General features: G+C 33.2%; 1 protein-coding gene across 1 annotated transcript in view; it reads right to left on the reverse strand.

Annotated features, from left to right (window-relative positions):
• Window positions 1-23207, reverse strand: part of CSTF3 (cleavage stimulation factor subunit 3) — a 71534-nt gene that overhangs the window by 35440 nt on the left and 12887 nt on the right. Inside the window, exons 2-3 of the mRNA XM_082844005.1 lie at window positions 22227-22328; window positions 22009-22104 (exon numbers count right to left, since the gene is read on the reverse strand). Coding sequence (XP_082700131.1) covers window positions 22009-22104; window positions 22227-22328 — 198 coding nt within the window. The remainder of the gene's footprint in view (window positions 1-22008; window positions 22105-22226; window positions 22329-23207) is intronic.

Raw genomic sequence — 23207 nt, forward strand, 5'->3', positions numbered from 1 at the left:
AAATATAATCCTTACACATAAGACTCACTTCAAAGGGAGCTCTCTATCATTCTTGAAAGATGGCTTCATGATTTTGATGCCTACTATTTTCAGTGACACTGAATAGCTCAAGAAAATCTGTACTGTGAATCAAGATTTTCCTTCAAAAATATAGGCAAATCAACTTAAGGGAAAAAATATATAACTAGCAACAGAAATATACACTTATAAAATCTACTTAAAACTATTATTATTACATATGGGTATTCAAGTCTCCTCATATGTTTCTAATGCTGAGTTGCAAGAATATAAAAAGTTCAAGACATGTATGAGAAAAATAATTTGCAAACGTAATACTTAAGTGGGAAATTATAGAGTTGATCAACTATATGAAAATCTAAGCACAAAACATTTGAAAGAAAATTATTTAAAGCAACTCATGAACACCAAAGTAACAAATGAAAGTATTGGTCTTTCACCTCAGAGAGCATATTTATCATTCCTTCCAGTCTGATACTGAGAAAAACAACATAAACAATAAAGATAACATACTATTTAAATGCTATATTAAAATTACCTGAACTTATAAATAGCAAATCATGCTAAAGTTAAGTTTCCCTTAAGTCCCCTAATGTATAATGTTCCTGCAAATAAGAAAAAACAAAACAGAAAAATGGAATAAGGAGATCAAGTCTCAGAAAAAGAAATCTAAAGGGACTTTAAATGTATAAAAACAGGTTCAATCTCATACATAAGAGAAATGTAAATCACAACCATACTGATATTATAATTGTTTACCTATGAATACTGGCAAAAATTTTAAAGTATAATAATATATTGAATTAACAAGTTGTGAGGAAGTGTACTTTCAATATCAAGGATTATTAATGGGATTTCAAATTATTACAACCTCTGTGGAAGGCAATTTGGTTAAAAAAAATCCCTCATACTCTTTGATCCAGCAATTCCTCATCTAGGAATAACCTAGATATATTTACAGATGGAAATGACATGTACACATATATTCAATGCAGTAATGTTTGTAATAAAACAAGTTTGGGAGGAACCTAAATGTCCTTCAGCAGAAGACAGATTAAACAAAATAAGGAATAAGTACTTGCAAAAAAAAAAATACACACTCTCTAAAATTTACTTTGTTAAGCAAAAAAGAAAAACAGCAAGGTATAAAACAAAACCTAAGAGGCAATTGTTCATGTAAAAGGAGAGGAAAAAAATAAGCTGAACATTTTCCACTGGGGAGGGGAATTGGGTGACTCAAGGATGGATAGATGAAAAACTTTTCCTTGTCGGTCCCTTTCATATCTTGGGTTTTTGAACCATATTTTAAAATATACAAATATGTATTTTAAAACTCTTTAGATAATATATAACCTTTTGGGGCTTCTCTCATGTTTAAACATATTTCTGTATTTAACCATCAATTCTTAAAAAAAAATCCAAATACTTTAAAAATGTATACAAGTAATAGAACATGTATTATGCATACAGATATTAAGATGTATAATATTGTTAAACTATTTAATTCACAATATTTTTTAAGGCAAAGGATTTTTGCAAAATCTAAATACCTAGTAGAGTTTAAGCATTTGTAAAAGAAACAGTCAACCATAACACAAACTGATAAAACAAAGTACAGAAGTACTACCATAAAATTTTAACTTACTTAGATAATTTTCAAACCTAAAAATGGATGTTAACTAATGGAACAAGACATTGATGTCACTCAAGATTACTTAAAGTGTTTTATAAAGTATTTATAACATTTAATAATAAGATTATTAAAGTAATATAGATGGGTAAAAATCTGAAAGTCAACATTTACTTTAACAAAGTGCTGCATGCTGGGAAGACTGGACAGCTACATGTAAAAGAATGAAATTAGAACACTCCCTAACACCATACACAAAAATAAACTCAAAATGGATTAGAGACCTAAATGTAAGACCGGACACTATAAAACTCTTAGAGGAAAACATAGGAAGAACACTCTTTGACATAAATCACAGCAAGATCTTTTTTGATCCACCTCCTACAGTAATGGAAATAAAAACAAAAATAAACAAATGGGACCTAATGAAACTTCAAAGCTTTTGCACAGCAAAGGAAACCATAAACAAGACGAAAAGACAACCCTCAGAATGGGAGAAAATATTTGCAAACGAATCAATGGACAAAGGATTAATTTCCAAAATACATGAACAGCTCATGCAGCTCAATATTAAAAAAACAAACAACCCAATCCAAAAATGGGCAGAAGACCTAAATAGACATTTCTCCAAAGAAGACATACAGATGGCCAAACAGCACATGAAAAGCTGCTCAACATCACTAATTATTAGAGAAATGCAAATCAAAACTACAATGAGGTATCACCTCACACCAATTAGAATAGGCATGATCAGAAAATCTACAAACAACAAATGCTGGAGGTGTGGAGAAAACGGAACATTCTTGCACTGTTGGTGGTAATGTAAATTGATACAGCCACTATGGAGAACAGTATGGAGGGTCCTTAAAAAACTAAAAATAGAATTACCATATGACCCAGCAATCCCACTACTGGGTATATACCCTGAGAAAACCATAATTCAAAAAGACACATGCACCCCAGTGTTCACTGCAGCACTATTAACAATAGCCAGGTCATGGAAGCAACCTAAATGCCCATCGACAGACAAATGGCTAAAGAAGATGTGGTACATATACACAATGGAATATTACTCAGCCATAAAAAGGAACGAAATTGGGTCATTTGTAGAGACGTGGATGGATCTAGAGACTGTCATACAGAGTGCAGTAAGTCAGAAAGAGAAAAAATATCATATATTAACACATATATGTGGAACCTAGAAAAATGGTACAGATGAACCAGTTTGCAGGGCAGAAATTGAGACACAGATGTAGAGAACAAACGTATGGACACCAAGGGGGAAAATGGCAGGGGGGTGGTGGTGGTGGTGTGATGAATTGGGCGATTGGGATTGACATGTATACACTGATGTGTATAAAACTGCTGACTAATAAGGACCTGCTGTATAAAAAAATAAATTACTTTAAAAATTAAAAAAACAAAAAATCTGTTGCATGCCACAATCTTTATAAACTTCTGGCACTAAACCAATCAAATAAGATTTACCAATTTATAAATTAAAATAAAATTCATAATCATTTTCCTCAAAAAAACGAAGGTAAAAATATAACATGAATTACAATTCTAACAAAAGTCCTTTCATCTATGAGAACTTTCATTGGAAAAGAATGACTTTGGAGGGAGAATCTTATTAAGAAAAATATTGAGTAATCCAGTGGATACTACCAAAACAAGAATATTCTTTATATACGTATATATTTCTTGTAGTTTGAGGAAATTATATACTATAATGGGAAATGTCAAAAAATACATATGTGGCCTCTTGCCTTCTGAGATGGCCCACACTCTGCCTGTGGAGTGTTTCTCTAAATAAACCCACTTTTTACCTATCAAAAAAAATACATATTTAACTTTGACAATGTTATTTTATTGACCTCACCTATAATGTCTTTCTTCACCCCCATAAGGATTTTTCTCCTGCGTATAGAACTTTTGACAGGTTTGTTTAAGTAAACTGAGGAGGCAATTCCATTGTCTTCTGGCTTCTACTGTTGCTCTTGGGAAGCTGTCAACCTAACTGCCATTCGTTTGAAGGCCATTTGTCCTTTTGTTTCCAGCTGCTTCTGAGATGGGTTTGGTTTTCATTGTTTTTCTGTAGTTTCATTCTGTGTCTACATGGGAATTTTTCTTTTTTTAATCCTGTTTGGGCTTCATTAAGCATCCTGAATCTGCTGAATTCATTTAATCACCCTAAAAAAATTCTTAGTATTTATCTCTTCAAATTGTGTTTCTGCCCAATCTCTCTCCTCTACTTCTGGAACTTCAGTTAGACACATTTTCACTCTATCCGTTGTGGCCTTAATCCTTTCATATTTCCTATGTCATTGTTTCTTTAAACTCCAATCTGGATTTCTTCAATTCTCCAATTCTCTCTTCACCTGTGTCTAATCTGTTATTAACCTAATTCCATCTTAATTCTAGTCTTTGAAGTCTTTGCAGACCTGTTTCTGCTGTATCTGTTTTTTTTACACGATTAGTTTTTAACAAGCAAACTCCTTTTCCTTAGAAAAATATTCGTGGATATTCTTCTGTGGCTTAGGAAGAAGGTGCATTCCTCCAGAAAAAGTCTGAGAAAGATTATCAGGCACCTAGTAGCATAATACAGGTTGAGGCCACCTTACATGCATGGTTCAAAAATTTTTTTAACCACCCAAGTGATGTTTATTTGGACCACAAATCCATGCAAGTGCCAACTTGTTGAAACATCCCAGGACTTCCTCATTCTGCTCTGCTCAGGACCACACCAACTTTCCTCAGTCTTCTAGGGTTAATAAGGCAGCACAGATTTATTTCTGGTTCACTGTCATCCTGAGTATTACCTATACAGAGCTTTAGAAGAAGAGAGTGTCCTGTTGGGCAAGACTTGGGCTTTGACTTTTGCTTCCTGAACTCCTATAACCATTTGAAATTGAAGCTCAAGTTCTCCCAATTTGACAAAGGCTCTTAGGGTAAAAACAGTTTGGGAACTCAGCTTATCTCCCAGCATTCCTATTTTTGTTTGTGTGTTTGTTTATTTTCCAGTTAGGTTTTGGCTTGGTAATTTTTTACTATGCTGTCAGTTCTTCAAGAAATTTTAAAATTCTGCCCAGAAGCCTTTGTTTTCAGTGAGACCATTTATCTGAATAACCAAGCTCACCATATCACCCAAATCTTCTTCAATGTATTTTATTAACATCTGGCTTCAAAAAAATTAGGAAAAAACTCTGTATGCAAACTATCTTGAAAAGCAACGAAAAACTTAAAAATCCAATGTTCTTTGAAACACTAAATTTCAAAGGTTAAAAAAATTACAGGGGCTTCCCTGGTGGTGCAGTTATTGAGAGCCCGCCTGCCAATGCAGGGGACACGGGTTCGTGCCCCGGTCCGGGAGGATTGCACATGCCTAGGAGCGGCTGGGCCCGTGAGTCATGGCTGCTGGGCCTGCGCGTCTGGAGCCTGTGCTCCGCAATGGGAGAGGCCACAACAGTGAGGGGCCCGCGTACCAAAAAAAAAAAGAAAAGAAAATTACAGAATTCAATAAACCAAATATATTTCCTCTAATGTATTGGAGAATTCCCAAGTAAGTGTAATTCAGTTCTCTGAAATACTTTATAAACCAGCAATTTGAGTTTACCCTTAATGTTTGCCATGCCAAAGTAAGTGAAGTTTGGGTGAAAGTTACAAAAACAAAAAGTAAAATGATAAATAACATTTAACACAGAAGTACTGTTTTTAAGGACAAAAGCTGGAGTAATTCACCTTTTATACTTGTTTTTTAAAAAATAAATCTATATAAAGTTTATGGATTAAGTTAAAACAGGAACTTTCTATATTTTTAAATATCTAGATGTCTTAAAGAATTTCCACTCATCAATTGGATGTTGGCATTGTGCACATATACATTAGTCCAAGTGAAAATGGGTGGGTAAGAATTAAAATGTTTATGCTTTACTAATTTGACAACCTGTGAAATTTGATAATTCAAGTTGTGAAAACTCCTGTTTTTATCTCATACATATACATACAAATGTCTCAGAAGTTTTACTTCAATATATACATCTAAATCTTTCTTGTAACCAGTCAGGCATTTATTTTCTATACCAGGTTTTCAAGTTTTATCTGAAAGCATTTCAGAATTACAAACAAGCAATTTTTTTTTAAGGTACTTCAAAATCCTAGGTAAATTAGTAATGTCCTTTTGTAATTCTTTAAAATTGGATAATTCTTTAAAAACCTTTCTTTTAGGTCATACATCAAGATAGAATAATTCTAAATGTCAATGATGCTTATTCTAAAATACTTAAATGGCTGAGGGTATTAGACAATTCAAAAGGACAGTTTCTTTGTAGTTTTAGAAAAAGTGTAGAGACATTTTTAAAACCTATGTTAACAGTAAAGATATTGGCCACGTATAATTTGATGAAAAATAATACATTGTTATAAATTGATGTCACACTCTAATTCTTAGAAATTAAAATTCAAGTTGCAAAATAATATGGTAAATTCAGTTTTATTTTCCATTGTGCATTTTTCACCCAACAAATATTTAGAGTGCCACTATGTGCCAAGCATTGTTCTAGATTCCTGAAACATATCAATGTATAAAATATAAACTATAATAAGTAAACTGTTCAGTATACTAGAAGATAAGCACTATAGGTGAAAAAGATAGAGGAAAGGATGAGTTTTGAGGTGTTGGGAATGGTGGTGGCAATTTAAAATATGGGCAAGAGCAAATCTCACTGAGAAGATAACACTTTTACAAAAATTTGAAGAAAGCAAGGGATTTTGCCAAGCAGCTATCTGGATAAGTATCTTTAGAGCAGATAAAATAGCTAATGTAAAGAAAAGACTTGAGGTGGGAATGTGTCTAGAATATTTAAGGAGGCCAGAGTGACTGAAGAGACTTTATTTACTATGTGAATTATCTATCACGCAGCTATCAAGCACAAAATTTTATACTTAAGTGGGTATCCTAGTATTCACTCTGTACACTTATTTTCTAATAATTTTTCAACCTATCTGAATTTATGACTAAGAAACAACTGATTCTTAAACATATAAAAATGTTACTTTACAGATATAAATTCATTAAAAATGTATCATTAAAAAAAACCTATATTCAATTTCTACTTGAAATAGGACCCTGGTTATTGTTTTGAAGATTCCAATCAAGAGCCAGAACTCACTAATTCAGTGATCAAAGTTCATTATAATTTCTCAACTACTTACTGCTATAAAAACATTGTTTCATATAATACCAATGTCTTTCTAAAATATACAATATTATCATTATTACACCAACACAATTCTTATTAATACTTCCCTCCTCATATTAATTTAACATACTGCCATAGATAGGCAATCTACCCTCCCTAACAGATTTCTGGACTTCACGAAACTTTGAAAATTTAGAGAATGAAATTTACAAACTTTTTCATCAAAAAGAGAAGTTTGAAACCCAGTTCTTGTGCTTTCACTAAATTTTAGTCAGTTTTTAAGCATTCCCAAAATATTCACAAGACATCAGAACATGAGTTTCAGGTTTTATTCAAAACCAAGTTTCAATCCTCAATACTATAATCAATAAAAGTGTAAGTGGTATTTAAAAAGTTTTGTCCCTTTGGTGTAACTGTCCCTTTTAGTACACACTTGCATATTAACTTATGTATTTAACCAAATAAAAGGATAGTGTCCTATATATTTCTTCATTAATAAAATTCATGTAACAGATGAGCAATCTTTTGTGTGTGCAGAAGTCAATCTGGGAACTATGTTATTGGATAAACTAGACATACTGACAATGTGGTATCCTGGGACTGGCATTTAGTAAAAACAGATTTTATTCATGGAAAAAATTTTTCTAGGAACCAACTTTTTCGAAGTAACTACTCAAGTCTAACCTACCAATAAAACATAACTAATTTTCTCCCTTTGAAAAGGCTTTGATCCTCCTCCAAAATGAATACTCTGGTCAATTAATGTCATTTTCCTCAAACTATATGAAGGCTATTATACAGAATAAAAGGTTTCATAGCTTCTTAACTCTATTACTTTCTTAAGACTCAAATACAAAGTAAAAATTAGTGAAACCAAGAGAATTTCTAACCAACATGCAACTTTCTTTGAAAATTGTAAAGGAAACCTCCCCTCACTTAACTTCTAAATTTCTGTAGGCATTTGAGTTTTAAAAAAGGCCCACAATTATAAATATCACAACTTACGGTTTTCCTAGAGCAAAATTACATTCACATAATTCTAGCCATTATGAAATTTCAGATGTTCATACTTTTTTTCCAGCTCTATTTTCCTAACAGCTTAGCTGCAATTCTAGATTAACTATTGAGCTAGTGTTTTTGTAATTAAGAAAACTTTCATGAAATAGTCACAAGTCATCTGTTTACAATACTGTGAAGGGCTAAAAGCAAAACTTAGCTTAAAAACTACCAAGCTGTTTCAACTTCTCAGATCATGTTTTTTCTCCCTTTCATTGAGACCTCGGCACTAGTGCTTCTCTTTGCCAGGGATTCTGTGTGTAATTTCATACTTCCATTCAGAAAGTCTTGTTCCTCATAAAAAGGAACGAAATTGTTATTTGTAATGAGGTGGATGGACCTAGAGTCTGTCATACAGAGTGAAGTCAGAAAGAGAAAAACAAATACTATATGCTAATGCAAATATATGGAATCTAAAAAAAATGGTACTGAAGAACCTAGTGACAGGGCAGGAATAAAGATGCAGACGTAGAGAATGGACTTGAGGACACGGCGAGGGGGAAGGGTAAGCTGGGACGAAGTGAGAGAGTGGCATGGACATATATACACTACCAAATGTAAAGCAGATAGCTAGTGGGAAGCAGCCGCATAGCACAGGGAGATCAGCTCGGTGCTTTGTGACCACCTAGAGGGGTGGGATAAGGAGTGTGGGAGGGAGACACAAAAGGGAGGAGATATGGGGATATATGTATACGTATAGCTGATTCACTTTGTTGTACAGCAGAAACACACCATTGTAAAGCAATTATGCTCCAGTAAAGATATGTTAAAAAAAAAAGTCTTGTTCTTCTAGAGGATTTCCCTGACCCACTCTAACATACACTCCCCATGTTTTCTCAATCAGAGCACCTACCACCCAGTATTATAATTGTCTCCTACACCAAACTGTAAATTTGTTCACTAATGTGTCCATAGCATCTAAGTGTCTAGCATGCATTTACTCAGTAGATACTTCAAAGTTAATTCCATCCTCCCCTGATATATAAAATGAAAGCAAGAACCTGAAAGAAAGTGTTTTCATGTATGTTTTTACCTGAAGCCACATAAAAATTTATGAAAATATATAGATGGCGTGGGGCCTGAAAATACACCAGATGACTTTTTTCAGAATCCATAAATTCAACAGTCAATTGTGATACAGAAAAACAGTGTAACACTTCAGGCAATTTTATCTGAATATAATCCAGGCAAATATATCAACAGGCATCTGTAAGTCTTCATTCTACCTACTGTTTTGGATACTTTTAAGGACTCCACATGCAAAATTACTTGTCAAAAGGACTTGCTAACAGAATTCTGCATATTTTAATCTGCACAGAATCTCCTAAAAGTTAAAGTACAGCTTATACTTTTCTTCCTACCCAAAAAGTATCATCCTATCCAAAAAGAATAAGCATTACAGAATACATGAAATTTCTAGTTCTTCAATTGTGGGAAACTTAGAACTGCTAAATTCTCTTATAAGGTAAGTAATTTAAATTGATATAACATTATAATGGCTTATTTAGAATCAGTTGAGCTGTATCAGGAAGATGCATGAAGATATTTCAGTTTTCAGTGACATAGTCTGGGGAGGTACTCAAAAAGTATGTCTTGAATTTCTAAGTCTGATAAACCACAAGGTTCAAATAACTGGAAATGCTGATCTTCAATAAATGTGATTTTCCCATTAACTATAGGAATTAACACCCTCTTTCACTTTTTCTTAAAAAGGAAGCTAGATATTGTGCTCCCTGCCTTTAATCTTTCATTTTTATTTTTTCATGAAGTTTTGCTTCATTAACTTCAAACATTTTAAAGATCTCCCCCCCCAAAAATCACAATAAAGTATAGACTGTCCTATCAGAAAACATATTTTGCAAGACTTCTATGGAAAGAAAAGTATAGATATAACCGTTCAGTAAGCAGATTGAAAGGTAACATACTTTACCTAAATTCTAAATTTTGGCCTTGATTTGAGAAAATTCCATCCTAATAAAACTCCTAATTGCTAAATCAGAAATGAAAGGTAAAATTTCTTATTCTCACATTAATGCTGAATGTAAATATTTAGAGCTATAAAAAATACATTCTTAAGGCTTCCCTGGTGGCGCAGTGGTTGAGAGTCCGCCTGCCGATGCAGGGGACGCGGGTTCGTGCCCCGGTCCAGGAGGATCCCACGTGCCGCGGAGCAGCTAGGCCCGTGAGCCATGGCCGCTGAACCTGCGTGTCCGGAGCCTGTGCTCCGCAACAGGAGAGGACACAACAGTGAGAGGCCTGCGTACCGCAAAAAAAAAAAAAAAAAATCTTAGAAATTTCTTAAAGGGTCAGAATTGCTAAGATTTGCCGCTTTTGTGTTCAGAATTCCTTTCTACTATTTGAAATCTGAAGCAAGTACATAGTGCAGAAAAGTTTAAAAACCATGAAGGGTAAAAACAGAATTTTGCAAAGTAAAATTTTAGAACTAAGATTTTATACAAACCCTAAGATGCAGTTATGTGTTAGTTATTGTACTATGCCATCTTCCAAAATATTCATAGCAATTTTATGTGGTTTTGGGCAATTATACATATTTTTTCAAATGTACCCCCAAATCCTAATAGCTGAATAAGAATGCAAGAAACACTTGAGCAAAGAAAAAAGGAGTCAGTTATGAACCTACTATTTAGCTATTTCTACAACTGTGTTTTAGGTCCTTTAGGTTGTTAGTACAGTGGTTAGTAAGTAGGAGCCCAGACCTAGGAATTAGATTTTCTGAGTATAAAGCCCCCAGCTTTCCTATTTACTTCCCAGTAGCTTAAACTTTAGTATTGTTATCTTAGGAAAGCTATTTAAGAACTCTAGATCTCAGAAAAGCTGAACATTTGAAAAAAATGGGGTAATACTTACCTACTTCAAAAAGTAAACTGTGATTAGTCAGATATCCCATGTAAAGTACTAAACACAGTGCCCAGAATATATTAAAGGCCTAATTATTTTCAGCTATTACTGTTTAGGCAAGTAATCAGAATAAAGAAAACAATCACTCTCAATAACAACTGAAAATCAACAATGGATTTTTTTTTTTTTTTTCGGTACGTGGTCCTCTCCTGTTGTGGAGCACAGGCTCCGGACGCGCAGGCTCAGCGGCCATGGCTCACGGGCCTAGCCGCTCCGTGGCATGTGGGATCTTCCCGGACCGGGGCACGAACCCACGTCCCCTGCATCGGCAGGCGGACTCTCAACCACTGCGCCACCAGGGGAGCCCAACAATGGATTTTTTAAATGCACTCTTTATTTCTAAAAATGTATTCTAGAAAATATTTCACCTCCAAAAATATCATCCTCACACACTCTTCTTTTCCTCAAATAACGTGCATATAGAATATTTTTTTCATGAAATTTAGTAGTTTTGTAGATCTACACTTAAAATGTGATATAATTGAAAAACACCTGCTTATTTCTAAGAACAAGTACAATCCTATGCATATTTTGCGTAAGATCCTCAAAACTTTTAACTCACTGCAAATATAGTTAAATTTAGAATAAAATAAGTTGCCTCTTAGTAATAAAAATATAAAAAATTCCCACCCCACTCTCTAGTATCAGGATAGTTATAAAGATAGCTCTTGTCTATAATCGATACTGGGATGTTTCCATTTATGTCATAATTTACAAATTATTGGAAACAACACTTGAATTCACATTAGTTTTCCTACTGGGAAGGGGAAGGAACAAGAGTGAGAAATAATATGAAATCTGTGTTAAATTTAAGTAAAAGGCACCAGCAGAAGGACCATTATAAGAAGTTAAAATACAAGTGATTTCATCCATCAGAGAAATAAGGCATTTTAGAAAGAATATGAGACCGCTGGAAAAATAAACATGAGCTGGGTATGAAATTATATTAGAACACTGTTCCTTTTCAGTGGGATAATGGTACTGTGGTTATGTAGGACAATATTCTTTGTATAGAGAAAGATAAACATGTATGGCAAAACATAACATTGAATCAAGGAAGAAGGTGTATAGGTATTTACTGTAATACTTATATTATTCTTTTGACTTTTGTTTCAGAATTTTCATAATAAAATAATAAAACATTGGGAAGGCAAAAAAGAAAGAAAAATTAATGGCTTCCCTAAGGTCACATTGATTCAATGGAAGAGCTAAAAGCAGTAAATCTTAGGTCACCAGATTCCAAATTCTGTGTCACTGCTATTCCTCCACACTATCCTTTGTAGAGTAAAATTTACAAATTCCTTGCAATTCTTTAAATAAATTAACAATTATTTAAGCAAACCTTCCACACTAGCAAAAATTATCAAGCCACTGTCTTAGTAATAATCGGGAGAATTCTGACCGTGCCATTGAGACACACAGCGAATAACTACCCCAACTAACTATAAAATATTAAATCACAGACACATATATAAATAAGTTCTTTCAATTTGGAATGTCTGTTCTTTAAGTGTAAATCTCATCAACTATTCTGTGAACTCTGGGAAACTTAAATGCACAACCGAACAGCTTACTTTGGGGAAAATACCACTCCCATGTTTTAAGCACCCTTTAACTGCTGATAGAGAAATTATTTCCTTTAAAGTGTTAACGTTCTAATTTGTACCTCAAACAACTGAGAATTTAAATAAGTACTTGAAAAATATAGCATTTTCAAACACAAACATTTATCCAAATGATCTTTTTCACTCACTTTTTAACCTGTTTTAAAATCAAAGATCTCATGACTTTTAAAACACGTATTAATTCTTACATGAAATAATTTGACATTTGGTCAACTAAGTAAATCAATATATTTATTTCCCATAGCCTACAATGATTGTTATGAAAATATACAACCAGTTAAGTTTCTGTATGAGTTGGGGAGCAAATTTTTTAATCTTCCCCTTATGATTTGTGAGAGAATTTAAAAGTATTACTGGCAGAATATATGATTTTATATTTGGAAAACTTGCTACAATCATAAAATGCACAAATCTTGTAAATCATCCTCTTTTCTAACTATTAGTAAGCTGTTCAAAAGAAAAAAAAATGAGGGCAAGGAGAAGCTAGTACCTTACAAGAGTTTTCAAATACAAATAAGCTTGAACTTTAAGTACGTATTTATATTCAACAATAAATACACTGAAAAACCCTAGATAATGTCAGAAAAACATCACTGATTCAGGCAAAAATCATAATAGATTAAAAATTGAGTGGGCAGTTGTTGAGAAACAGGATTTTTACAGAGTCTCAAAATATCTCCCCACTATTTTATTAGTTACAAAAGTAAAAACAGTAACTACACAGTGGAGAAAATGGTCAACACTGACATCATCAATAAGTGGTAAATGAACGTCACGTGTCTCTGAAGAGGACACACAACCATTTGTAGCTTTTCAGCTATACTGTATATAACCTGAATCTAATGAGAAAATATCAAATTTAAGACTGAGAAACTGTTCAACATCCAAGGAGACTGGAGAGGAATGACAACTATATACAATGATCTTGGATTAGATTCTGATTTAAAAGAAAACTGCTCTAAAGGGCATTATTAGATCAATAATTAAAGAAGAAAACAGACTGCAGATTAAAATTCTATTAATGTAAAATTTCCTGGGTTTCATAAGTTTCTTTACATACGAGAATATCTTTGTTATTAGCAAATACACTGATGTCATGATGTATGCAACCCAATCCCCTACGGTTCACGAAAAACAGAACTGATAAAGTTTATGTCAGATGTGAAAAACTGGTCAATCAGGTTAAGTGATGGACATATAATCTGAATCTTTAATCTAAAAGAATGATAATCTAAACAATGAATGTTTTAAGCATTTTCTCACCTATTAACATTCTAATAGAACCACAAAACCTTAAAAAAATCACTTATTACACAATAGTTAAAACTGGTAATCAAAGGAAATGGTGGATCAAAGAATTAAAATAAATGTATAGACAATACAGGAAACCAAGTTATTCTGTTGGCAATCTTCCCCAAATACTTTTAAGCTCTTCTATGACAGTCTACACTTTCACCAGCTGTTCTGTTAAGGTAATGTCATTTTTGACATTTAAGTTTTATGAAATTTGGATATTACTTGAGTACTTTTATAAATATCATTGGTGGCAAAATTCTCAGTTATAGCTGGAAAGAGCCAACTCTCTTGAGAATAGACATTAACTAGAAATACTAAAAATACCATTAAAAAATAACATTTCATTTAAAAACTATCAAAAGCCACTAAGGGGGCGTCCCTGGTGGCGCAGTGGTTGAGAGTCCGCCTGCCGATGCAGGGGATGTGGGTTCGTGCCCTGGTCCGGGAAGATCCCACATGCCGTGGAGCGGCTGGGCCCCGTGAGCCATGGCCGCTGAGCCTGTGCGTTCGGAGGCTGTGCTCCACAATGGGAGAGGCCACAACAGTGAGAGGCCCGTGTACCGCAAAAAAAAAAGCCACTAAGGAAAAAAAATTTTTTAAATAAAGGGACATGAGTTAAACGCACTCATCTGTGTAATGAAAAATTTAGAAATGAATCGAAACTGAACTACAGGAATAGCTAGAAATAATGAATGGTACTCTGTGACAACAATCCATTTTCACCCCCCAAAAGAATGAGAAAGTCTTTTATATTACAAAGACTCAAGTACTAATTAAATGAATGGATGTTAGCTAATAATCTGAAAATATGAAGATGTGGTATTCATATGTTTAAAAATTCTCAGGAGTAAGGGTAAGAGCTATCAAAAAAAGCTGCGGTAATCATTTTTTTGGGGGCCATGCTGCACGGCATGTGGGATCCTAGTTCCCAGACCAGGGATCGAACCTCCAGGGATCAAACCTGTGCCCCCTGCAGTGGAAGCAGGGAGCTTTAACCATTGGATCCCGCCAGGGAGTTCCTGCAGTAATCCTTTTAAGCCACAGCTTAAATGGCCCTCTCTTAACACATGAGACTTCCTTACAAGTTGATTCTTAGAATTTGGGACGTAGGTGATTATATTGTGTTTAAAATAAAAAGTTTATGGAGTTAGAAAATCAGGCTTCAAACCCAGGAATAAAATTAAGTTCAAAAAAATAAATAAATAAAACTGACCAAGTTCAATAACGCAACCCTAAACCTGACTGCAGACTTAATAGTTACCACACTGTCAAAAATACTACCAAGCAAATTGTAGATACCTCTAAAGATTACTTCTTGATTGACTATATACTGATTGATAAACCACAACATGGTATAGTCAAAAGAACAATCACTTTATACTCCAGACAAGTATAGGGAGTATTCTGCCAGGTATGAAATATACTCATGGCAATAAGATTCAATTATTGCCCTCTAAAGAAAACCTCAATTACCAAAACTGGCTACCAGAAACACCTAAAAATAACAGATCCCACATGTCCATCCTTTGGAGATTGAGTCAGCAATGCAGGAATAATAATTACAAAGCCTGAATGTTTTAAAAGCTTCCCAGGTGATCCTAAAGTTATGTTATTTGCAAACTTTGGCTCTAAGGGATAACAATCTCTTGACTTATTTTACACATGCATAAAACAGGGGGCTAAGCTAATTCATCTTTCAGCTCTAAATTTGATTTAAACCTAATATCCATTTTGGCTTTAAATATGTAATACATACATAGCCATAGTCAATATAAGACCATTTTATGTTTGTCTTATACTGATGACAATTTCTGTAACGTTTGTCTTATACTGATGACAATTTCTGTAATGTTTGTCTTATATTGATGACGATTTCTGTAACGTTTGTCTTATATTGATGACAATTTCTGTATTCAATTTGAAGAAAAAAAGAGTGCTATTTCATGATGATGGTTTTCTTGAAATTTTTTTAATTCAACAGACTATGGCTATGTATGTATTACATATTTAAAGTCAAAATGGATATTAGGTTTAAGTCAAATTTAGAGTTGAAAGATGAATTAGCTTAGCCCCCTGCTTTATGCATGTGTAAGCCAGTGGGAAGCAGCCGCATAGCACAGGGAGATCAGCTCGGGCTTTGTGACTGCCTGGAGGGGTGGGATAGGGAGGTTGGGAGGGAGGGAGACGCAAGAGGGAAGAGATACGGGAACATATGTATATGTATAACTGATTCACTTTGTTATAAAGCAGAAACTAACACATCATTGTAAAGCAATTATACTCCAATAAAGATGTAAAAAATATATATATGACCATTTCCCTTGTTATTATGTGAGGTAATGGACGCTAACTAAACCCTGTGGTAATCATTTCGCAATACATACGTATATCAAATCATTATGTTGTACATCTTAAACTTATGCTGCATGTCAATTGTATCTCAATAAACTGAAAGAGAAAAAAAAAAAGACCGTTTCCCATATACAGGAATCTTTAAAGATTATAATAATGTTATCTATATATGCTAGAGCTAAAACTTTGTATTTAAAAAAAAAGGTTGTAACTGAACATGTTCTGTAACATGAATAAAAAAGTATTAGGAAGATCAAGAATAGCTTTGGGACTTTATCTTTGGACCTTTTTACATTTCAAAGTAATTATTCCAAAACAACATTTCAGTACTGTCCTTGACATCAGACTCTGTTTTCAGAACTATCACTTAACATTTCCAAACAGAAAATTTTTCTTTGGAGGTTTCCTAGCATACAAAATGGTAAAACTTACCCCAGGTTATGCTTTCCTGAGCTTTAGAAAAGCCGGTTAGTTTCTCAACAGGTTGTATTCAAAGCAAACATTCACCATTTTGTTGAATTTGCTGCAGATTCTGAATACGTGGGGGAAAATTTTATACAGAATTTATTATGTCATTATACTAACCGACTACTTGTTTTCTGCTCCAAAGTTGCTAAGAGTAAAAATGTTTAGTAATAAAAGTTAAAGTTTAAAAAGGAAGTTATTTACAAGCAAATAAATGCATTCTTGTCCACATTTAGAAGTGCAGCTTTTCATAGACATCACTAGTATTATTTCAGACATCTTCATTTCTTGGAAATGCCTTGCGCCAGACTCATTTCATTTAAAAGGAACAGCTGTTTGCAAGTTGAAAGCACACACTAACCCGTTAGAAAACGCTTGAGCCTTTATGAGGCCTTTTTGTCTTTTAAGAGAAAGTCAATTAATTGCCACCAGGTTCCCTTATGCTCTAAGTTGGAACCAAAACCACAGAGCACCCTAAAAAAGGCTTTTCATGTTAGGGTTAGTTCTGTTTCCAAATATGGAGGTTTCTAACTCCACAGCAGTATAAAAGGCTTAGGGGAGTTTGTGTTTATTCATGGATGCCACATGTTGGAGCCTACCTTTAATGAGTATTGCTTGGGATGTCCAGGGGGTTGTATAGCAGATTAATCCCCCAAGACCTTACTGACTACAACCCCCGGTAATTTAAAACACTAATTACTTGGCATTGTATATTACTATGTTATTCCATAAATGCCCAAGAAATTTAGGCTAAGCTACTACCCACAGGGAAACCTCAAACTGCATGATAAAAATAGCTCTTTATGTTTCACAACAAATTTTGGAACGTATACACTTAAAAAAATCTGGTTAGAGATGGCTTTTCCAGATTTTCAGAATATACCATAACTCTTATTAGATACACAAAAACAGAATATAAAAAAGCCTGGCTAAAAATTTTAAGAGTCTTTGAAGAGGGGGAAAAAATGAACCTTTTTCCCCAATATTCTTATATGTGACTCAATGATTATAAATTTGTTTTATAAAGAAATATAAAAATGATCAGGTTGATTAGTACAAGATTTTGCCTGAAAATAAAGGGCTACACTTCACATAAAACAAATTACCTAGAAGACATAAAAAATAAAAAAACAAGATTTTTTTTAAGAGAAATTTTGTTATCTGAATTATCTATGTCTTTTTGCAAATAGTTTTATTTTGCAAAGCCTGGGGTGAAAAGAAAAGGCTCCAAGGAAAAAAATGTACAGATCATGTTAGTGGAAGTGACAAAAACCTAAACATCTGTGCTACAATAATGGAAGGGAAAATGAATGGGATTAGATATTTCAGTAAGACCTAAAATAGAAGTTTACTACTTAAAACAGTAAATGGAAATATTTCCTTTGTTTTAAAAATAGTATGTAATTATCCATATCTATCACTTTCAGATATTTGATCACTCACTTCAGTGTTTGCAAAATGTTTTCTTTTATACCCCTACACTACATTTATACATGCATTTAAGAAACTATAGATTAAAAAGCATATTGCATTTTAGAGAAAAATCTGAATAATCACACAGACATGGACCAACATTTATTACAAACAGGAAAAGAGCAGATCTATAAGAAAAGAGTACAGATTTTTTTAAAAAAAGATTGCAAGCTGAAGTATAGAAAAGAAATCTATATAATTAAAATTTTTTCCTGCATTTAAAAATCACATTGCTCAATATATACAAAACATAATACAGTAGTTTAAACTGTTACTTAGAGGAATTAAAACAGTATTGACAGTGGAGAAGTTTATTTCAATTTAGGTCACCCATGTTCCATCCTGAGTTCACTTCGATTTTCCAAGAAGAAAGGTATTTTTAAAAGTCATTTTTCCCAAGTAGAAAGGTTATTTTGAAAAACTGAAATATGTACGTCACAACTCAGTATTTATAAGAAAAGGATTCACATTAAAAAGTTTTTAATAAAAGGCAATCAATTCTCTACATACTTTTATTAAAGAATTACAGCTTTCACAGACAGCAAGATACATTGTTGCTATTACCAGCAGCATTACCTTCTTCATTTCTCCTTCGGCTAACAATAAAAAAAAAATCATCCTTTCATAAGAAAATTTCTTATGAATGTGGCCCAATTCAAAACAACTTACTTCTAACACTAAGTTATTTGTAGCTTACAGTATGCTGTCACATTGATTACCTAGCTACATGAAGAGCTACAGAAACCAAAAGGGGAAAGGCAACTTAAAAAATGTAGCAAAACTATAAATTTTCTCAATTTGCTAATATTTAGTGACCCTTCTGACCACTCTAAAAAGGGGTTCTTTAAAGAGCACTTAGGCTCTAAAGGGGTATTTCACTTAACTCTAGTGTTTAAAAACTCCCATTTCTTAAACTCTAAAATATATTGTACTGCAGATTTAAGACTTCTGTATATGAACTAGAGATGTATTAAAATGTTTCCTTTACTAAAACCAAGCAGCAGCAAAACTATTTTCATATCATAACAATTTAGACTCTATACTGCATCACTTTAAGAAGAGCCATACAATTGTTTGCTCTTATGATATGGCTAATAACATTTTGGAATTCAAGAAGAAAGCAAAGAATTTCAAGCAGTTGAGGCAAAATGTGATCTCCTATATAATATATACAACATTAAAGTAATTTGGCTTAATTTTGAAATTATGTATGTGTTATAAATATATAGACGTTGGTCCTAAGGGAATTTTACCTCCAATAAGCAACAAAAATAAAAGTGGGTAATGATTTAAGGATGACATTTTAAAGTTCAAATTTTACACAAGTAGCTTTTTAGCAAGGAGTATTGCTAAATGCTCAGAAATGAGAAAAGGTGATATACTGGCAAATATTAAAAATATCAGACTGGTGTAATTAACTTCTTTACTAAAAATTATTTAGAATATGCTCCCATTTGCAATTGATGTTTCAAGTTTAAAAGTAACCCCCCTACTCCCCAAACCCCTAAAACACACCCCCTTCCTTTGCCACTTTGTTCATAAGTAGGATTTACAAGAAATTTCTCTGGGGAAGCAAATTATCTCATTTTTAAAGATGTATGTATTTTCTATTAGAAAGGAACTAAATGTATTTGGACTCACACACACTGGTTTAACTGAACATAAACAATTTTCCCACCATGAAGTACTGAGTTACAACAAATGTATTAACAAAACTTTATTTTCTTGAGAGTGCATACAGGATGTTATGTAAACACTGTTAGTATTATCTTTAAAGACATTCTTATTATTACTTCAGATTTTAATGTATTATAAATATATGTCTTCTTCAGAAATATTAAAGGCCACATTGGGTGATACGGCCAAAGAAAACTTTAGCCCCTCACAGGCTAAACAAAGTACAATTGTGAAAATAAAGAGCAAATTAAGAAAGAGGAAAACATAGCTCAGGATATGCATTTTTAAAATTTGCATTCAATTTAACATCTTAATTCCTAAACCAGAAATATAAAATTTATAAAACACACATATATATTCTTTACCATTTTTTTCTCAAAAGGTGTTTTATACATACATTCATATTTGTGTGTGTATGCGTGTGAAACTGCAAACATTACCAACTAAATCAATCAGGCAACTGCTAACAGCTCTGAAATATTACATGAAATGAGCCTGTTATTTAGACAACTTTCAGCCCTCTGGCATAACATCTGGTCTCAGAATTTTTTTTTAGAATGCAGTTTGTAGTTTTAGCTAGGAAATGGGAGAAACAGACTCACTGTGCTTATACTTACAGAATGCAGTATCTAACAGCCAATTTCAGTTTCACTTATGCTATAATAAAATGCATGAATAATACCTGAATATTTGAGAAACTGAAAGAAACTTCTAAAACTCAGAACGTACCACTTCATTATACAAAAACTATCATGTACCGATTATGTTAATTTCTGATGAGCCTGCATATAAGCTAATATGTAAAGTCAAACTGGAATGAAGACCAAGTACAGGTGATCCTGGCTTCAGCACACTTCAGACAGGCCTATTCACTCACCTGGTGAATTCCATGACAGTCTACTCTGATGATTAGATATACTAAAGGAAGGAAATGGTCCCAAAAGATAAGTGATAAAACCTTAAGGATATGCTCTTGGTCCAAAACCACAACCAGACTCCACATAAGGTACAATCTCTCTCACACATACAAACACACAAACACACATACCACATACACAACCACACAGAAAAAATTTAACACACACACAATGTTCCTGCTATTGTCCAGTAATTCCCCGCCTCCCAAAGTAATACAATATAAACTACAGCACAAATACAGTGAGTACACTGTAGCCTCAATTTAAATCTGCTATTTGTTGGGTCCATTTCTGAGGGACACATCACAGGTGACACTGTGTTGTGTTGAAGTCAGTACTGCTGATGACTAAAGCCCTTTGATAGGTCCAAAACAGACCCACATGTTATCAAATTTTAGCTACTGTGGAATATGTTATGACGAGGCTGCAGTGTACTTGATTATGTTGAGAATTTATATTACAAAATTAATACTCAAATAAGAATACTTCTTAAGTCATAAAAAGAAATGGATATCATTTTCAGCTTAATGGGGATATCAACTTTTCCCATCTTACCCCTTACATCTCATTAATATATCACCTGAAAAATGACTACTTGGTGCCAACTGTTATCGATACATTCACACTTTATTATCATCTGGATTGCTAATTCCGGTCTTCAAAAATGAACATTTCCCTTCTAATCATAACCAAGAATGGGGCCTTTACTCTTTAAAATAAACATGCCTGACTTCAAATTTCAAGAGAGTTAGAAAGAAAAAAAACAAAAAGTATCATTGGGTAAATTATGATTACATAGGTTTGAGTTCATATTAGCTTATTTCTGTATAATGTAAACTTTATCCTATAGAAAAACATTTTTTTAAATTATTGAAGTGCTTACATTTATTGACAAACCATGCATTTTCACAAAATTAAAATCGAAAATAATTTTTCACCTAAAGGTTTCATTTAACCAGAGACACTCAAAATACCCTATGAAACTAAGTTAACATTTCTGTATTTTCTTATAATACCGTTCATATTAGTTTGTAAATAGGAATAAAAAGAAAAATGAGTTCTAAATAAATGACACAGGAGGCAATAAATTGACACATGACAAGTAAATAAAAGGCTAAAGCACTCCAATACCATTGAAACTGTTTTAATGTTGTTGCAACTCCAAAATGCAACAATCATCAGCTTGTAAAGACCGAAATTTCAAAAATTCATTTTAATTACTCCTTCATACCTATTTTACAAAATAAAGGCAAGAGACATTTTAAATCCTCCTTGTCCTAGTTGTGCTATCTATGTTCCTAATTTGTTTTCTATCACTATAGTGTATGTTGCAATTCCCATCAAAAGCTATATAAGAAAAAATAAAATAAAATATTAACCTCTGCTTCAATGTACAGTTTCCAGAATCTGCCAGAACTGGGGAACTGGGCAACAAGGCGTTCATAAGTCTTCCGTGCTTTGTCTATAGGTTGATTCTAAAATTGAAAACCAATAAACAGCATTTACAATGTTAGGATTATAAATGTATTATTTACTGCAGAACCAAGTAGTGTGATTGGACCCATAGAGAAGGAAATGTAATCCTATATCACTAAACCTGTGCCTCTCGAATGAGAATGCTCCAAGCGTCAAGGTCATAGGGATTCTCTTCTAATTTCTTTTCGGCTTTCTTCACTTTCTCTGGGACATACTCAGCTGCCTAGGGAGAAAAAAAAACAATGAACTGAAGTTACTGTTTTAAAAATCTCAGGCCTAATTTAATTCAAGCACAACATATCAGCCCCCAGATGCAGTATCACAGTACAAAGCATAAAAATGTCCTCTTATAAAAGACGCCTGTGTTTCCTATAATCTATATATACTATCTTATCATAAATCTCTTGCATAATAACAAAATCAAGTGAACACATACTTTTAAAAAACATTTTTAAAACTTAAATAAACCCATCTTTTACATGAAATAATATAGAGCAGCAGTTCTCAAACTTTGTATTCTCAGGACCCCTTTTATTTATACCCTTGAGTATACCAAAGAGCTTTTGTTCATGTGGGTTATTTCAGGATTTACCATATTAGAAATGAAAACTGAGAAAAATGTTAGATATTTATTCGTGTACAAATAACAATAAAATTATTTACATGTTAACATTTTAATGAAAAATAACTTTAAAAATTCAGCGAGATTATGTTACATATATTTGCAAATCTATATAACGTCAGACTTCAAAATACAGCTGGATTTTCTTATCTGCTTCTGCATTCAACCGTCTGCAATATCAACTCATGTAAAAATTCCACTGTAGACTCATGAGATTAACAGTGAAAAACGCAAATAATGTCTTAAATCTATTATGAAACAGTATGAACTCACAGGTCCTCTGAAAGTCTTGGGAACCCACAGGGTCCCTGGACCAACTGAGAAACACTGAGAAACACTGCTATACAGAATTCATCCTGAACCACAAAGAAAAAGCAAGAAATGACACGGAAATTTTATTTTTGATATGAAAGTTTTAAAAGCATGATTTACAAAGTGTATATACAGCATAATGAAAACTATAAAAGAAATCCATAATAA

Source organism: Leucopleurus acutus, assembly GCF_964270905.1.
Source record: "Leucopleurus acutus genome assembly, chromosome: 8".
NCBI classification, from domain to species: Eukaryota; Metazoa; Chordata; class Mammalia; order Artiodactyla; family Delphinidae; genus Leucopleurus; species Leucopleurus acutus.